Raw genomic sequence first — 16,525 nt, forward strand, 5'->3', positions numbered from 1 at the left:
GGGCACAGTGAACTATGACAGATTAGAAATAATGCTGGGTCTGGCTTAATGAGAATCACGACAGTCATCAGTAGCCACTGGGGTCAGTGGATACTGATCCCTGCCATGTGATATGGGGAGGGAACTTTTGTAACCTTGTTCCATGTCACATGACTGAAGCCAGGCCATAAAGACTCATTTTTATCAGCTCTTCTGTGTGTCACACCTCCATCATCATAACCCGCATCCATGCTCATTCATTTGACACAAGTGGCTCCACAGAATAAACTGGCAGACAAATAATGGCTTGTGCTATCAAGACAGAAGTGATAAATAAACGTACCATTGGTCCCACTGCATTGACTTCAACTGACAGGAAGATATGGCTTGTAGGTTGCAAAATATCAGTGCTTCCCTGGCTCTTCAGCCTCTTCTCTCTCTTTTTTTTCAAATGCATTTTAGAACAGCAGGAAAGAACAAAATGATCATTTGTAAGGTTTTTAGGAATTTGTTATCCTCCTCAGTCACACTTTGAATACTCCCCCCCCCCCCCCACATCTTCATATCCAAGTCTTTAAAGAGATTGTGCAAGGTTTTAGCAGTGGCTTTCACTGCCCAACCTAAATACAAATAGCTTTACATCTCCACATGAAATCTTGTCGGAAATCTGGTTTTGATGTTATGAGTGGAGTTCTGTTTCTCTTTCACCAGCAGGGCAAAAGAGACTTGAAAAGCCTGTTTCAATAAAAAACTTTGCAAAAGAATCAGCTGATTTGACATGTGCCATTCTGGGTTTCATCACATTGATAGTTTGAATATATTAGTGCCATCTCTGAAACTGATTGTTCTGGTTGAGATTGTGGTCTAAGGGGGCAGCTAGAGCACTACCGACCCTGCTTTGCTCCATCAGCGATGTTTAGTGGTAGAGTTCATTCCTCCCTTATGTTAAGTGGTAATTGGTGTATTGTTGATAGACAGCTGTGATCTAAGTGAATTAGAATTTACTCTTTTTATACTTTTGTAGCAATGATGGACTAGAAGTTCAACAAATAAAGTTATGAGGAACCTTTAGAAAGTCCCCTAAAAGAGCATTTTTATGGCAAATTGGGGTGAACTCTTCAATTTGGATCTAGATGTGAACTTTACAGCTCTGGCCTAACTTGGTATGATGGATCTGAACCAGAACATCAGATTCAGAACTTCGCAGACTTTGGAGATGTTCCTATTTGAATCTGGATCTAAATGTTATGATTTGGACACTAGTTTCTACCTGATAAGACCTGAGTTCAGGTTGATTTTCTTCTGAAACAGTTGAGAACTACACTACCGCTTGAAGTAGTGCTTGTGTTACATTCCATTAGGATTTTCCTCTGCTATAATAGAGGAAATACAGAACCCTGAGGGCCTAAACTCAGATCTCTGCAGATAAGTGGAGGAGGAACTGACTTTAAGCAATTTGTTTTAAAATGTATTTATTTGTAGCTTTAAGGGTACATTTTTAAAAAGGGAGAGCAGGCATGGTGCCCAAATGTGTGTGCAGCACAGTGGCTTTTGCCTTTGTTAGTAAGCCTGGTGCATGTGCAAATAATTAGCTATGCATGTAGATACCCATTTATGCTTAAAATTTCTGATCTCTTTGTGCCACTTCACTAATTGCACCTGGGTAATTGTGCCAGGAGGCATCCCAATCGGCTGGTTCCCAACCTGCTTCCTTTGCCAGTTCAAGGTCATCATAATCCTGATTTAAAAGCTCATAAGAGGTGTCAAGAGGACACAGGAACATCAATCATTGCATTTGCATCCAGGACCCAAGAAGACAGCTAGGTTCCTTTAGGGCAATACTGCTCACAAAGCCCAGGATGAAGTATGTAAGAGATAGAGATAATGTGACCCCTCAGGTGAACCCACTGTAACTCGAAAGCAGTGATAGAAAGATGGGGGACACGACGGAAGAAGAAAAAGGAAAAACAACCACCAATAAAAGGTTTCACATCCCGAGATCTTCCTTCAAGCAGGGAAGGAAGAAGATTGGAGGGCTCCTTGAATCTACTGAGTACTTCACCCTACATATCTAATTTACCTGGGAGGCCTTTAGAAACTACTGTGATGAGTTCTATAGAAAACCATAGCTAGTTAGATAAGAACCTTATGAAAGACTGAATATTCTTGCCTCTTCTTTTGCAGCTTGTTCTTCATCTCCATGTTATCATGATGGAACATGTATTCTTGATAAAGTTGGTGCCTACAGATGTGCTTGTCTGGCAGGCTATACCGGGAATCACTGTGAAAGCTGTGAGTACAGCCATTGTGTGTGTGTGTTTGTGTGTGATCAAATGCTGTCGTGAACTTAGCCAATTGGTAACTGTTTATATATTTATTTATGTGATTGATTATAGTAATGGAGGATATAGTGAGCTCCCCATAGCTCCATTAAAGGCATAGCACCTGCTTTCTATTAGGATTGCCATTGAAGACTGCAAGGATTTTATATGCATCATATAAAGAGAGTATTTGGAAAGTTTGTGTTGGAAAAAACAGTACACAGGGAGACTTATAAAGGAGCATACTTACTATGAGAGATGTGTATCCAAGCAGCCATTTTCCATCCTATGGGCAGGGTTCCTCTCTTCTACCACCAACCATTTCAGTAGTGCCCCAGATGCTATTGCTTTAGCAAATGGCAACCTTTTGGGCAGAGATATTCTGCCTGCCCTTACAGGCAACAATAAGGTGGAGCAATAGCAGTCATCACTGACACAGGGATTAGGTGCAGGGCAGATCAAACAAATGGTAGCTTCTGATCCTGTACAGGTGGATGGTCCCAGTTCTGGCTCTTTATTGAAATGGGGGAGCTTTTGTTTCTACCATGACAAGCACGTGGTAAAATAACTGGATTCAGGTGAGATCAAGCCATTTTTATCCTGGATGCCTGAGTAAATTATTCTGCCTTATGAAGAATTTATGGCTGAGGAGGAATAAGAACTGTGCAATATATGCTAAGATAATGGCTGTGTCAACTGCATCAGCAATATCTCAGGTCATTAGGCCAGGTGGAATTCCAAGTACACCTCTACCCCGATATAACGCTTCCACGGGAGCCAAAAAAATCTTACTGCGTTATAGGTGAAACCGCGTTATATTGAACTTGCTTGATCCTCCGGATTGGGCAGCCCCCTCTCCCCGGAGCGCTGCTTTACCGCTTTATATCTGAATTCGTGTTATATCGGGGTAGAGGTGTATTTGACTCATGATTGAACTCTGGGGGTATCTGGCTTATGATTGAAACAGCTTACAATGGTAGTGCTGAAAACTACTCCAAATGAAAGCCCACTATGCAGTGTTTGCCTATCAAGATTTTCATTTTATGGCTGTGTAAGCCATTATAAACCTGTCCTTACGTGATTTCACATCTTTGCTCATGATGAAGATTTCATAAAATTCCTCAGGGCCAAGTTCATCCCCTGGTGTAGCAACCTGAGTGGAGTTGCATCGCTGCAATGGCTTTAGCCCCTTATGTCCCTGGCTGTAAGTGGAGGTGAAGGACAGTAAGATTTTTACAGTTCCATAACTATTTCATTCATATGACTAGCTTCATCTCATCAAACACCAGAGTCAGAGGCAAGAAAGTGAACCTGACTATACATAAACATGGTATTAACTTGTCTAGTTTCACAGGGCAATACACAGAGCAAACAGAATAAATAGTGGCAAAAACAGAGATACAAACATCCATTTTGGTTTTAGAAATCCAAGTGGTGCTTAGTAATAGAGTTCAGGGAAGAAGCAATTTAAAATACTTTTATAAAATGATTTTTAACTAGACATGAATCCTTTAATTTGATTTAAGAAGGAACAGTGCCATTGGATGAAATACTGGGGATTTTATGATGTCTGATGCAGCATGTGGTCCTTTGGCTTCCGTGGAGGAACATTTTTACAGCACACACCTCATACCCTTTCTGTCAAATACAGAAGGCTTGATATTTTCCCCCATGCATGAATTTCAAACATCTGAGTGGGAAAGCATCATGATAAAATCTCTGTTCAAACTGGCTTCTGAGGAACATTTTTAAAGATCTTTCCTTTATTGTTGCCAAATTGTATCCTAAACTTTGCCAAGAAAGTACATGGGGAAAAAAGCAGAAAATCAAGTTTGATTATATTTTTCAGAGCAAAGGGACAAACTGGAAAATATCCATGGCAGTAATACTTTAAAAATGGAGTCAAGTAGTTTCCTAACAGAGTTGTAGTTCCAAGAATTACATGGAGACCGAATCATGCAATGTAGCTTTTCACCAACCAGATCTTGCAGATATGGAGCTGAGGGGGAAGTGTAGGCCAGCTTTAGTTTTACATAGGACATTTAAAGTGAGGTCACCTTTGCAGCATTGAATAAGCAGTTCTGGAAACCTTGGGTCTGAGTCCCCTTCCAATTTTATTGGAGTAAATGGGCAGTAATCCCACTGAAGTCAATGGATTTCTCTCAGTGTAAAATGGGTATAAGTGAGAGGAAGATTAGTGCCTTTGAATATTAAATTGATGTAACAAAATTAAATTGATGTAACAAAATTTGCAACAGAAGGCCGCCTTGCAAAGATTTTCATGGGGAACAGTTAGAGAAACTAGACCTGCATTCTCTCGAGGAATAGAGACGGAGGGAGCATCTCAGTGAGGCACAGTGAAAGCCATGTAAATGGGACTGAGACAGACTCAGCCGAAGTTAGAATTGTAAAAGTTGTATGGTACTGGATCATCTAGACTCTGACCATGCCAATGCAGAATTATTCCCTGTCAAGTCTAGTTTTAAATGCGCTAATATAGAGGGTCATTCCAGACAATAAGGAGAGCTGCTTTAATGGTACAAACTTCATTGAACCATTTTTTTCCTCTAAACTAAATTCTGTCACTGTGATGACATGGCCACCGTGTTCAAGCTGCTTCACTGGGACAATATTCAGCCTAATTATTCTGTCAGTTACAATTTGAGGTATTAATAAAGTGATTAAAGGCCACAGCTCATGCTCTCTTCTATCTCATACAGTGGCAGCCAGGAAATTGTCTTATTATTTACAATTAGAGGTGTTAATATGGTGGTTTAAAGGCTTCAGCTGAGGGAACTGAGTTGAGGACACATGTTAAAACATCTGATAATGATTCAGTCAAGCATGTTTAAATGGACAAAAAGTGGGTGAGGTATTATCTTTTATTGGACCAGCTTCTGTTAGTGAGAGAGACAAGCTTTCGAGCTGACACAGAGCTCTTCTTCAGGTCTATCTAATATCCTGGGACTAACATGACTACAACAACACTGCATACAAAATGCATGAGAAACTACTAATTGAGACAATTCCGATTCCTCTGTGATGACCCTATTAAATAGTATCTATCACATGACCTTAAATAACAAAATGCCAATCAGCGGAGAAGTTTAAGTAAGGGTTTCATTACTTTCTCCCCATAAATACAATAAACACCACTCCCAGAGTCTGCCTACCTTTAAGAATGTTGTTATGATAATCAAGTAAATAGAGAAACCTAACATTACATTAACAATACTTTTTGCCTCATTCTGTCCTCACACTGAGTTCATTGCAACTCCACTGACCTCAACAGAGTTAGCTGTGATTTACACTGGTATAGGTGAGATCAGAATCAAGCTTTTTGTTTGTGCGTGTGTGTGTGTGTGTGTGTGTGTGTGTGTGTGTGTGTGTGTGTGTGTGTGTGTGTGTCTCTCTCTCTCTCTCTCTCTCTTTCAGTAATCATGCGGTCATAGACATTAGAGACAGCAAAGATCTGATCATCTTGTTCATTTCTTGCTTCTCTGGGTTGTTTCCTGCGATAGCCAGGGACAGAATAGTAATAAATCCTTGAGAGATATAAATTGGAGCAACGGTAAACTGAGTAGAGGTCTGATCCTGTTGCTTCATGCACGGAACTGCCACTCAGAGTCATCATGTTGCTGATGTTTTACAAAGTGATGGATTGTTCTGCAATTGCAGACAGAATTGGTGGAGTCTTTCCTAACATCACAAAGTTGAGTTTGTCCTCTGAGGACAAACTGTAGAAAGATGGCAGCGCTACTTGAGAGCAACGAGTGAGGTGCTCCCTCCCCCACTCTTTCCGTCCCAGGACTGAGCGTTCTGACTCAGTAGCCCTCCCAGGGCCCGCTGGCCCCACAAGCAAGAGACTCTGACCTCTTTCTGCTCTGAAATTTCCTGTTACCTTTGTTTAAAACCAAGCAAACTTGAGTTCTTGAGCAAATGCAGGGATCTGAGACTGAATGGGGAATTCATTGCTCAGATCCGATTTCCATTTTTCTTCTGTTTCTCAGTCCTGTTTGCCAGGAGCAAGAGATTTGTTCTACATCCTAATGAAGGGCATAGCCAACAGACTCAGCTGTAGCATGCTGTTTCCTCACTACTACTAGAGTTTTCCTTAGCAGTTTTGAGTGGGCCTATGAAAAATTGTTTCAGGCCCCTCCCCACTGCAACTATAATTGATCCCCATCCACTGTCATCATACAAATTAATACGCACAGGCCTGGCTTGAGGATTTGGAGAGGGTCAGTAAAGAAAATCATTGAGATTCCCTCATACTTAACTGACTTGTTGTATATAAAAAGGGGAGGAAACTTTATCCTTCCTCCCCCAGCCTCCTGCTGTCAGAGAAGTGGAGCCCTGCTGTCTGTGCTGGGTTTTGTGTGGAGGTTATACAAGTGAGCATTTTAATCCTGTGTTTCAAGGGACAAATCTCCAGATAAGGCCAGGATTGAGGGCTTTTTGCTGATAGAATATAGGTGTCCACATTTGCAAACTGGACTCCTTATGTGATCAATGCAAATCATCATTGTAACTCAGTACCTCCAAAGGGAGCCACTGCTGTTTTTTCAATTAGCAGGTGCATTATCCTACTGTATGCGCATCATAAGGCCAAGTACATGCCTCATGGTTGTACTTTGGTAGTTCAATGGTAATAAAATGCCTCTGATTCATGGGAAGCCACTATCAACCCTTAGGCTCAGCTCTGAGACAGCCAGGGGGACAGTACGCAGCTGTGCCACGCCAGGAGGAGGAGCCCTGAAAAAGAATGTGACTCTTCAGTCACAATTACTTCCCTGCTCCCTGCACCCATTTCTCCAAGTAGGAAATAATTTACTACAGCTTTTTAATGTGGGTGCAGCTTGCTTCTTCCCTTGCATCAGCTCAGCTCTGCTAGTTGATGCGTTGGGGAGGTGAAACCAAGACTCCACCCACTGCCCATCCTCTGTCCTTGCTCACCTGTTTGGGATGAGGACTAGCAAGAATACAAGCCCTGCTCCCTCCCACACAGATAGACTTGGAGGTGTAATAAAGTGAGTGCTAATGGGCTTGTCTTCATTGCAGAGTTAACTTGAGTCCCATCCACACACAAAAACACTTCACTTGAATGTGACCGTGCTTTTAAATTAGTTTGGCTGGCCTGTCTGGAGGTATAGGCTAAAACTTGAATTAGCAAAACTCATGTGCTTTTAATATGACCCCTCTGTATGTGGGCACAGGCACAGGCACCGACTTTCCATTGTACTGAGGGGGGCTCGACCCACCCCCGCCCCACCTCTTCCCACCCCCCCCGCCTCTTCCCGCCCCGTTCTGCCCCCTCCTCTGAGCACGCTGCATCCTTGCTCCTCCCGCCCCCTCCAGCCTCCTACACGCCATGGAAGCGCGGGGAGGGGGAAGCGCTGATTGGTGGGGCCTGCTGGCAGGCAGGAGGCACTGGGGGGGAGGGAGAGGTGCTGATAGGGGGACTGCCAGTGGGTGCTCAGCACCCACCATTTTCACAGAGTTGGTGCCTATGGACACAGGCTAGGTCCACTGGAGTGCCTGTAGTCCTCCAGTTCCTTCCTATGTGCCCAGAAAGGACAGACAAGTTCACCCACAATTCACTGGGGTGGTGGAGGGTGGTGGAGGGGAACAATTCATAGAGCATCTTAGTTTACGGCATCACAAGAACCATGGGATGTGCTCCAAAAAGTCTTAGTGCTACACACAAGTGAGTGCAGTGACAGTGTGGACACAGCAGCTCAAGTGCTATTGCACACTGTGGGGTCTCCCATTTGAGCTAGGGTAACTTGAGAAGAATAACTCAACTTGGGTTATTTACTCTTAATTGCAGTGAAGACATACCCAATGTGACTACCCAAGCAGGTCTTACTGCTCTGTACATCTCTTCATAGCTACTTAGGATGGGGTCTCAATGCAATTCTATGGTAATACCATAGGCCTTAGTGATGTGGCTAGTATTTTTCAACATTTTGGGAGAAGGCCAGTTATGATGGAATAAGGCCCCTCTCCATCATCTTTCTCCTATTGTACTTATCGAACCTCTTATTGGCTTTTATGCCCCTTGCTAGGTATAACTCATTTTGTGTGCCTTAGCCTTTCTGATTTTGTCCCCCCATGCTTGTGTATCTACCATAAAGGACACTGCTTACCTCACTATGCTACTGTTGAGGAGATAGATATGTTTAAGAGGTAGGCATAGAGTTGCTTAGACTACAGAAAACATGCACCTGGAATTACTATCATGCAAACCCCGTTTTCCTTGATAGTAATGGATGTAAGGAGAGAAATTTGGTTTTGGGGTTGGAGAAACAGCATGGTGCAGAGGACAGAAATACAGTCTGAGTCTCAGCTCTGCCACTGACTCACTGTATGGCTTGGGACAAGTCATGCAGTAGTTTTTCCATCAGTGAGAAGAAGTTGATAACCTTTGGCTGCCTGGTGGCAGTGGTGGGAGGAGTCATCCGTTTATATGGTTGCAGTGCTTTGAAATTGTAATGGGCTAAGTATTGTTACTGGGAAACAGGTGATGTTTCGAGCAAGCCTGAAGGAAGCAGCACCATTTTAAAATTGTTTCTCCTGGTCCTGTCACCGATTGTTTTTCAATGCCCATTTGACACCCAGCAGGATTAGACCATATGGAGGTAAAAATGCCTGAGCCCTGTCTACAGCATAGACTCCAGCACTGCTACCACTGGGGACAGTTAGAGCTCTCAGTTCTCCTAGTTTTTGCTTCATTAGGAAAAGATGTACAGTATATTTTAAACTGATTTTAAGGTACCTTGTGGTACAACAGTAGGGGGAGCCTGGGGTTTACTTCAACCTGCTAACCCATGTTAAAACTACAACTTTCTTGTCTTCACTAGAATTTTACCTTGTGCTAGTTACCATGTGTTACCTTTTTCCTAGTGAAGACAAGGCCTTCTGTGAGAGCAGTTCAATCTCTGGCCCAGATTCTGTCCTGCATTTTATAGAAGGCACAGCTCAAGGGCGTGGGTAAAGGTAGTTTTCACCATCTTTGCACTTTCTGAAGTCGGGGCTAACACAGTCCCCCTTATAAAGCTAATTTATGGCAACTTTTCACAGAGACCTTCAGCCAGAATAGTTGAAGCACAGAACACTCTAGCCACACCCAGTCCCATCTCCAACACACCTGGGCCTACCACTATCATGTCCCTATGCTAGTGGCTGTGAGGAGGGTTGGCATAAAGTCATTACAATAGATCTATGATCAGGAGAATACCTAGTTGGGGTGTCCTGGTTGCTTTTGGCTCCTTTATGCCACAGGACGAGTGCAAAGGAGCCAGAATGTAGCCAAGAATTTGGGACTCTACCGCCATTTACTCCTTGCTCTCTCTGGAGACCGCCAGTGTGGCTGCTAATTAATACAATTCATAGCTCTTCGGGTACAAACGCACAAACTGAAGTTTGTGGTAGTCTGAGAATCACATTGAACACTTTCCTGGTATGCTGAAGTACTAAGTGTTTCCCTCTGCCTTTCTTCAACGGTTCTTCTCAGAGATTTTGCTACTCTGGGATTCAACCATCTGTGAAGCTGACTGCCCTACGTGCTCCTGTCTGCTACACACTGTGGGCCCAATTCTTCACTGCCTTGCACCTTATGGAACCACTTACCTCTGTGCTAAGTGGATATAAAACACTACCAAATCGGAATGGTAGCATTGTACACCCACTTTGCAGAGGTGTGAATGATGATATAAGCTACAATGCAGTGGGGAATCACACTCACTTCTTGTTCTCTTTCGGGCTGCCCCCATGCTCCTCCTTGTTTTGTTCACATGCTCAGCAACTGTTTTTTTCAGCCAATCAAAGTACCTTGCTTAGCTGCTTAGCATTCTCCAGCAGGGTGTTGTTTCTGCATTTTATTTCATTCAGTTCTCTTCCTCCCAATACCCTCAGACCATCACTTGGTAGTTTTGATCTCATTTTCTTAAACAGGCAAACAGCACAGACCATCATAAATCTCTTGTTTCTCTTATGCATTCAAGGGCTGAACAGGCCTTTCTGTAGCCCAAACTAACACAGGTCTAGATCATTAAGATGGTGTTTTTCTATTTGATCATTATTTTTGTTACATTTAAGACACGTATACAAATATTTTCTTGAAGCACCTGGTTTTTCCTTGCAGGTCACCCATCCAAGTGCTGACCAGGCTTGTCCCTTCTTAATTTGAGATCTGACAAGTGGAATGGCCACTTGGGCCAATTTCATAATTGGATGTAGTGATGAGAATATAATCTTTTATACTACTGTGGTTTTCTTTTTCAGCTGCATGATGGTTGCATTCTCTGCGGTGTGAGAATGTAACATTTACAAAGGGACATATTTTGTAATTTGTTCTATGTATTAATTCTCAATGTGCATAGAGAAGGTGAATGGTGGGGATCATTAGGATTTCAGTTAGCTCAGCATCCTATGAACAAATAGGTCCAATTGTATAATTAAATAGGCCATCTGAATACCGGAAAGGTTGTAACCAGAGACACAGTTTTCTAAGGACTAAGAACAATGCTGATAAAGATCAAGTGGCTAATTGTAAGCAGCAGCCTCCAAATTGCCTCCCGATGAATAAATCACAGTGGGTGACCAAAGCATATTTTCACATGGATACTCTCTCATTCACAGAAGCAGGGAGATGGAAAACATCAGGGGTGTGCTCCAATTGGCTGGAAGGGAATGAAAAGATTTTGGTTTCAGTAGGGATTACATCATAGATTTGTCTAATTATTCCTAGCTGGTGGAACTGTTGCAGAAAAGAAAATTACTTGTGAAGAGGCACAGAGAGCAGGTCTGGAAATCCACTGGGTAGAGTACCTGTGGATTGATGATCAACTGTTATGATTTCCTTTGGGCTTCATATGAGGAATGATAATTCTTAACGTTTATACAGAGCTTTTTAGCTTCAAAGACATGTTATAGATGGGTAAACTGAGACTGAAAGGGTTAAGGAGCCAATCTAGTTCCCTTCACCTCTCCCCCCACTTCTGCAGATAATGGGAGTACTGATCACACAGGGTGGAGTTGGACACTGGGAGGTTGCTAGAGGGTGTACACCCAATGGATTCTGAACGGTCTGCCTCTGTTGGGCCTTTGTCTGCACTGAGGTGCTGGGCCTGAGATAGAAGGGAAATGAGGGTAGAGACAGTTGATCCATAACCGTTATTGGTTGGCATTTCTCCAGCACAGTCAAAAGTGGAAGCTACAGAAACCTGTTGACCACATGATCATCTGCAGAGGTTCTTTGCAGTCTTGTAGGAAAGGAGTCTTCTGGGGAGTTCCCCTGTGCTTGGCCTTGGAGTGGAGGACAGGATTTGCCACTTAGGGTATGTCTACTCTGCACCTGGGAGCATGCTTCCCAGTGTGGGTGGACAGACACATGCTAGCTAAAGGACCCCCTGGGTATGTACTAAGGTGGCTAGCCCAAGCCATCATCTGTTCAGCCCTCCGCTACACTCTTATTTTTCATATGCTAGCTCAAGCAGAGCTAGCACATGTCTGTCTACTCATTTTGGGAAGCACATTTCCAGCTTCAGTGTAGACATACCCTGAATTAATTGGCCGAGGCCTCTGAAAGTGACTGTGCTGGAGCTGAGGTTAGGATTCAGGAATCACCAACTTCTCTCACCATGAATGTAGATACAGTAGATTCTGCTTGATAGCAACCTGGATATTGACAACTTCTGGCTAATAGCAGCATTTAGCTGGGAATCAATCCTGTCCCATTGACTTTAATGTTAGTGGGATTTCAATATTGGCAACAGCATGCCACTTATTAACAACATTTTTTGGAAGAAACGCCCCAGCTGCAGACAGGTTTGCGGGGCTGCAACCCGGGAAGGAAGCAGTGAGACGTAATGAGTCCAAACACCTGTAGAGCACAGGGAGAGGTACAGTGCAGCCCCACACGCCCCCAGCGCCCCCGCTCCCCATAGAAAGCCCTAGCGTCTGGGCTGCAGCACCTCTCCCCACTGCTGCCTTGCCCAGAGGCTGGTTTGCAAGACTGCAGCCAGGGAAGGCACGTCCCAGCACTTCCTTCCCTGTCTGGAGCCTCACAAACCTGCCTTCCAGATAACAGCAACATTTTGCTGGCAACTGAGGGGGTACTAGTAACTGGAACATACTGTACTATGGTGACAGGCACTATATAGCTAGAGGATGTTGGCTGGTATTCATGTGGCAATAATAGTTCAGTAGCAGAGTTCCCCAGTTCTTGGAGATTCGGTCATACAGCTTATTATAAAAAGTGCCACAGTTAACATGAATATTTTTCTAAGAATAGATCTGCCCTGCCCCGCAGCTTCTGTACAGAATGATAGGAGGTCTGCTGCAGTATTTATATCTAGGCTTGGCAGAATTCAATTTCTTTTTTTTTTATAATTTTGCTGAATAATATCAATGTCTATTTTTGAACTTTTTTTTTTTAATCAAATTAAACTTTCACGTTTGGGGAATCTTATGGTGGGGGGGCTACACTAATTATTTATTGACAGTAGAACTAGAGATTCAAAAAGTTAAAGCTTTATAACTAATGAAACACAAATTATCAATAGCCTATGTCAAAATATGCAAAGTAAATAGCCTTAAATCAATTGCTAATCATTTCTCATGGTCATTTTTCTTATTTTGCCTATCTGTAAATTTAGATGACTATTGATGGAAACATTTTTTGCATAGGTTTGTGTGCATACGGTGAAACCTTTCATTGTTGTATGCAGTGTTGTATCCATGTAGTGTCCCAGGATATTAGAGAGACAATGTGGGTGAGTGTAAAGGTGCGGGATCACCCCTGCGGTGCCTCCTGCTGGTTGTCTCAGTGAATTAGCCCTCCAGCCATCAGAGCGCCCTCTGCAGGGCCGGTGTCCCACTTGTAGCTGGCCCCACGTCCCTCCCAGAACCCGGTGCCCCTTTACCCTGGGGCTGCCCCCTGACAATACCCCCAGCAGTCTCTATGGGTCTCTCCTCTCTAGGAAACCCCCAACCCTCTAATCCTCACCTTGTCTCAGTCTGGGCTACTGCCAGTCATCACCAAGCCCCCGCTCCCTGGGGCAGACTGCAGTGTAAAAGCCACTCATCATAGGCAAGGGGGTTCAGACCTGCTGTTTTCCTCTGCCTCCCAGTATCTCTATGGGCCTTGGACCAGGCCCTGCAGCCTGGGGGGTTGCCAGTCTGGAGCTCCCCTGCTCCTCTGGCTCTCCCCAGCCCTGCTTCACTCCCAGTACCCTTTCTATAGGCCAGGGGTCAGCAACCTTTCAGAAGCGGTGTGATGAGTTTTCATTTATTCACTCTAATATAAGGTTTCGCGTGCCGGTAATACATATTAACGTTGTTAGAAGGTCTCTTTCTATAAATCTATAATATATAACTAAACTATTGTTGTATGTAAAGTGAATAAGGTTTATAAAATGTTTAAGAAGCTTCATTTAAAATTAAATTAAAACGCAGAGTCCCCCGGACTGGTGGCCAGGACTCAGGCAGCGTGAGTGCCACTGAAAATCAGGCAGCATGCGTGCCATAGGTTGCCTACCCCTGCTATAGGCAGCCAGGCCCTGCTCTCCCCCAGCCTGGAGAGAGAGCCTCTGGCTCTCAGCCTTTTTATACAGGCCAGCTGTGGCCTGATTGGGGCGTGGCCCAATCAGCCCAGCTTAGCAGCTGTCAGCCACAACCTTCTCCCAGGGCTGACTTTAACCCTTTTTCCGCTGGAGTGGGGGGAGCTGCCCCACTACACACCCTCCCCCTTAAGATCCCGGGGGGGTGGGGTGTTCCTATCTCCCCAGTATTCCTCTCAGCTGGCCACGCAGGGAGTCCCTCTCCTTGCGTACGCTCTCCAGTGCAAGGCAGAGCTTTCCCACGGTAGCCCTTCCAGCTCCCCCATGGGATCCCAGGTTTGTCTGGGGCCTCCCTGCCCCGACAATCCCCTCTTTTGGGCCCTGGTCATCACCATCCCCTCCTTCGGGGCAGTCTCGGACCCGGCCTGGTCCTCCGGCCTCCCCCTCCTTCTCTGTACAGCACCAAACACACAAACATATAGCATATGCACACACACAACCACCCCTTGAGAGGAGGGATGATATCCTCCAAAGCAATTCAGCTTTCAGCAGGCCCTTGCTTCAAGACACAATGCATTGATCAAACACAAAAACTCATGAGTAGCACCAAAGAAAGCAATTCTCTTGATCAGTGTGTACTGCAGCCCACAGAAACCCTTTCCCCTTCCCTGTCTCAGCTGCAGAAAGATGACACACCCTCTTTTAAATCCCTACCAGATCATGTGACAGGCAGGTAGCCCTCAATCCTTTCCTGGCTGTTTTACACAGTCACACAATGATTATCACAGGGGAAGGCCACTTAAGTCCTCCCCCCAACAAGAGCCAGGAACTTACAGCCCCCCACCCCCCGTGAGTGTAGATTAGGGAGAGAAGGAATAAATGTGGTTGGAATAAATGTTATCAGAACTTTGTTGTTCACATGGAGTTTCAGAACCCAATGAGCAAGAGTAGAGAACAAACTCTATGAAAAATATAGATGACAATAAATACCATAAGGATCAGGTCTGAAAATGTAGTTAATTATGGGGCTTTGTGAAGTGCATCCCAGTGCTCTAGGATAGCTGCTGAGCAGTTCAGTGGAGGCACTGTCGAAGCATGTGCTAATCACTCTGGGGCGCTGGATCATCGGCGCCTGCAGGGAGCTATCACCTGGAAGAGCTAGTCTGCAACAGTAGCAGTTGTGACTAGCACATAGATCAGTGGTTCCCAAACTTTAAGAACCTGTGAACCCCTTTCGCTAAAATGTCAAGTCTCGTGAACCCCCTCCTAAAAAATGAATATTTCCAGGGATTTTCTCCTTTACCTGAATATAAATTATAAAAGCAGTGATCTTAGTAATATAAAATTTGTTTTTATGAGACACTGTTTATTACACACTATTCATTATTAATTATTTATCATTACAGTTTTTTTTATTATATTATGAAAATGGCAACACTCTTCCAAGATCTCACTTTCGTAGCTTGTATCACTTTGAATAAGCCTGTTATAAGACAAGGCTCCTATGTTTCATCAAGGAGTATCAGATGTGAAAGAGCATGAAGGTATTTAAGAAGCCAACTCAAAGAGTTCCTCCTACACAAGCATTCAGGTCTTGAGCAGTCCAGGCAAACAACGCATGTTACAACAAAGCTTAAACTTGTTCTTCATAATAATTTTAAAAACAATACTAGCTGCCTATTTAATTTTAAAAATATCAAAAAATATCCACCTCCCTTTCCATTTCTTATAAGGAGTCTTGAAGTTTAAATCTCCTCAGTGTGATAGATAGGCTTGCTTTGAGCTGCTTAGCTCTTGGAAGTCCAGGGGCTCTGGGCTGCTGGCCCTGTGCTGCCCAAGATCCCTAGGGACAGTTCTGTCCGCCATTAGGGAATTTTTTTCTGAGAACCCCCTGTAACATTTTGCGAACCCCCAGGGGTTCACGAACCCCAGTTTGGGAACCACTGACATAGATTGAAATGAAGATACATTTATTTTACACTGAATCAAGTTTCTCATTTTTCTGAGAGGGTGTGTCCCAAGCTACTCCAGTGTCAGAGGAAGCAGCATGGTCTGGTGGATAAAGATGTGAGGAAACTTGGTTTCTGTTCCTAGCCCTGTCACCGACTCACTGGCTGACTTTGGGCAAGTCACTTAATCACTCTGTGCCTCGGTTTCCCCAACAACAAAATGGGGATGATGATACCCTTTACAAAAATGCATAGCTCTTTGAGATATATGGATGATTAGAGCTAAATATTATTATTCTAACTAACTCTCTTCAGGCAGTCATTTTAATAATCTTGCCCTCAAAAGAAAAATTGGAACAGAAAAAATAAAAGGTGATCAGATGAGACCCCCCGCCCCCTGAGGCAAAATTCAAACCTATTTTGATTTAACACTCTTTATTTCAGCGGGGTTGGAGGCATCCTGTATCTGTAAAGGGCATTGAGCTGCATGAAGTTCATGCAGGTAGAGCTGGGTGGGAATTTTCCATTGGAATGATTTTCTGACAGGAAATTCACTTTCAGCAAATTTGAAAAATTTCCCAGTTTTGCAGGAAATTTTTTATTTTCAGTTGGAAAATGGTTCCCAGATCCATGGCTCCCTCACTCCTCAGTAGCCTGCCTGGAAGGCCACTAGTTAGCCTGGCCTCCCAGGCTCCCAGAGCCAGCCCGGCCT

The 16,525-nt window shown here is 43.9% G+C and overlaps 1 protein-coding gene across 4 annotated transcripts in view; it reads left to right on the forward strand.

Annotated features, from left to right (window-relative positions):
• Positions 1-16,525, forward strand: part of PAMR1 (peptidase domain containing associated with muscle regeneration 1) — a 67,179-nt gene that overhangs the window by 32,588 nt on the left and 18,066 nt on the right. For all 4 annotated transcript variants that reach the window (XM_065403988.1, XM_065403989.1, XM_065403990.1 and 1 more), the window contains one exon: positions 2,164-2,271. In XM_065403988.1, coding sequence (XP_065260060.1) covers positions 2,164-2,271 — 108 coding nt within the window. The remainder of the gene's footprint in view (positions 1-2,163; positions 2,272-16,525) is intronic.

This window comes from Emys orbicularis, chromosome 4 (genome assembly GCF_028017835.1).
Source record: "Emys orbicularis isolate rEmyOrb1 chromosome 4, rEmyOrb1.hap1, whole genome shotgun sequence".
Lineage (NCBI taxonomy): Eukaryota > Metazoa > Chordata > Testudines > Emydidae > Emys > Emys orbicularis.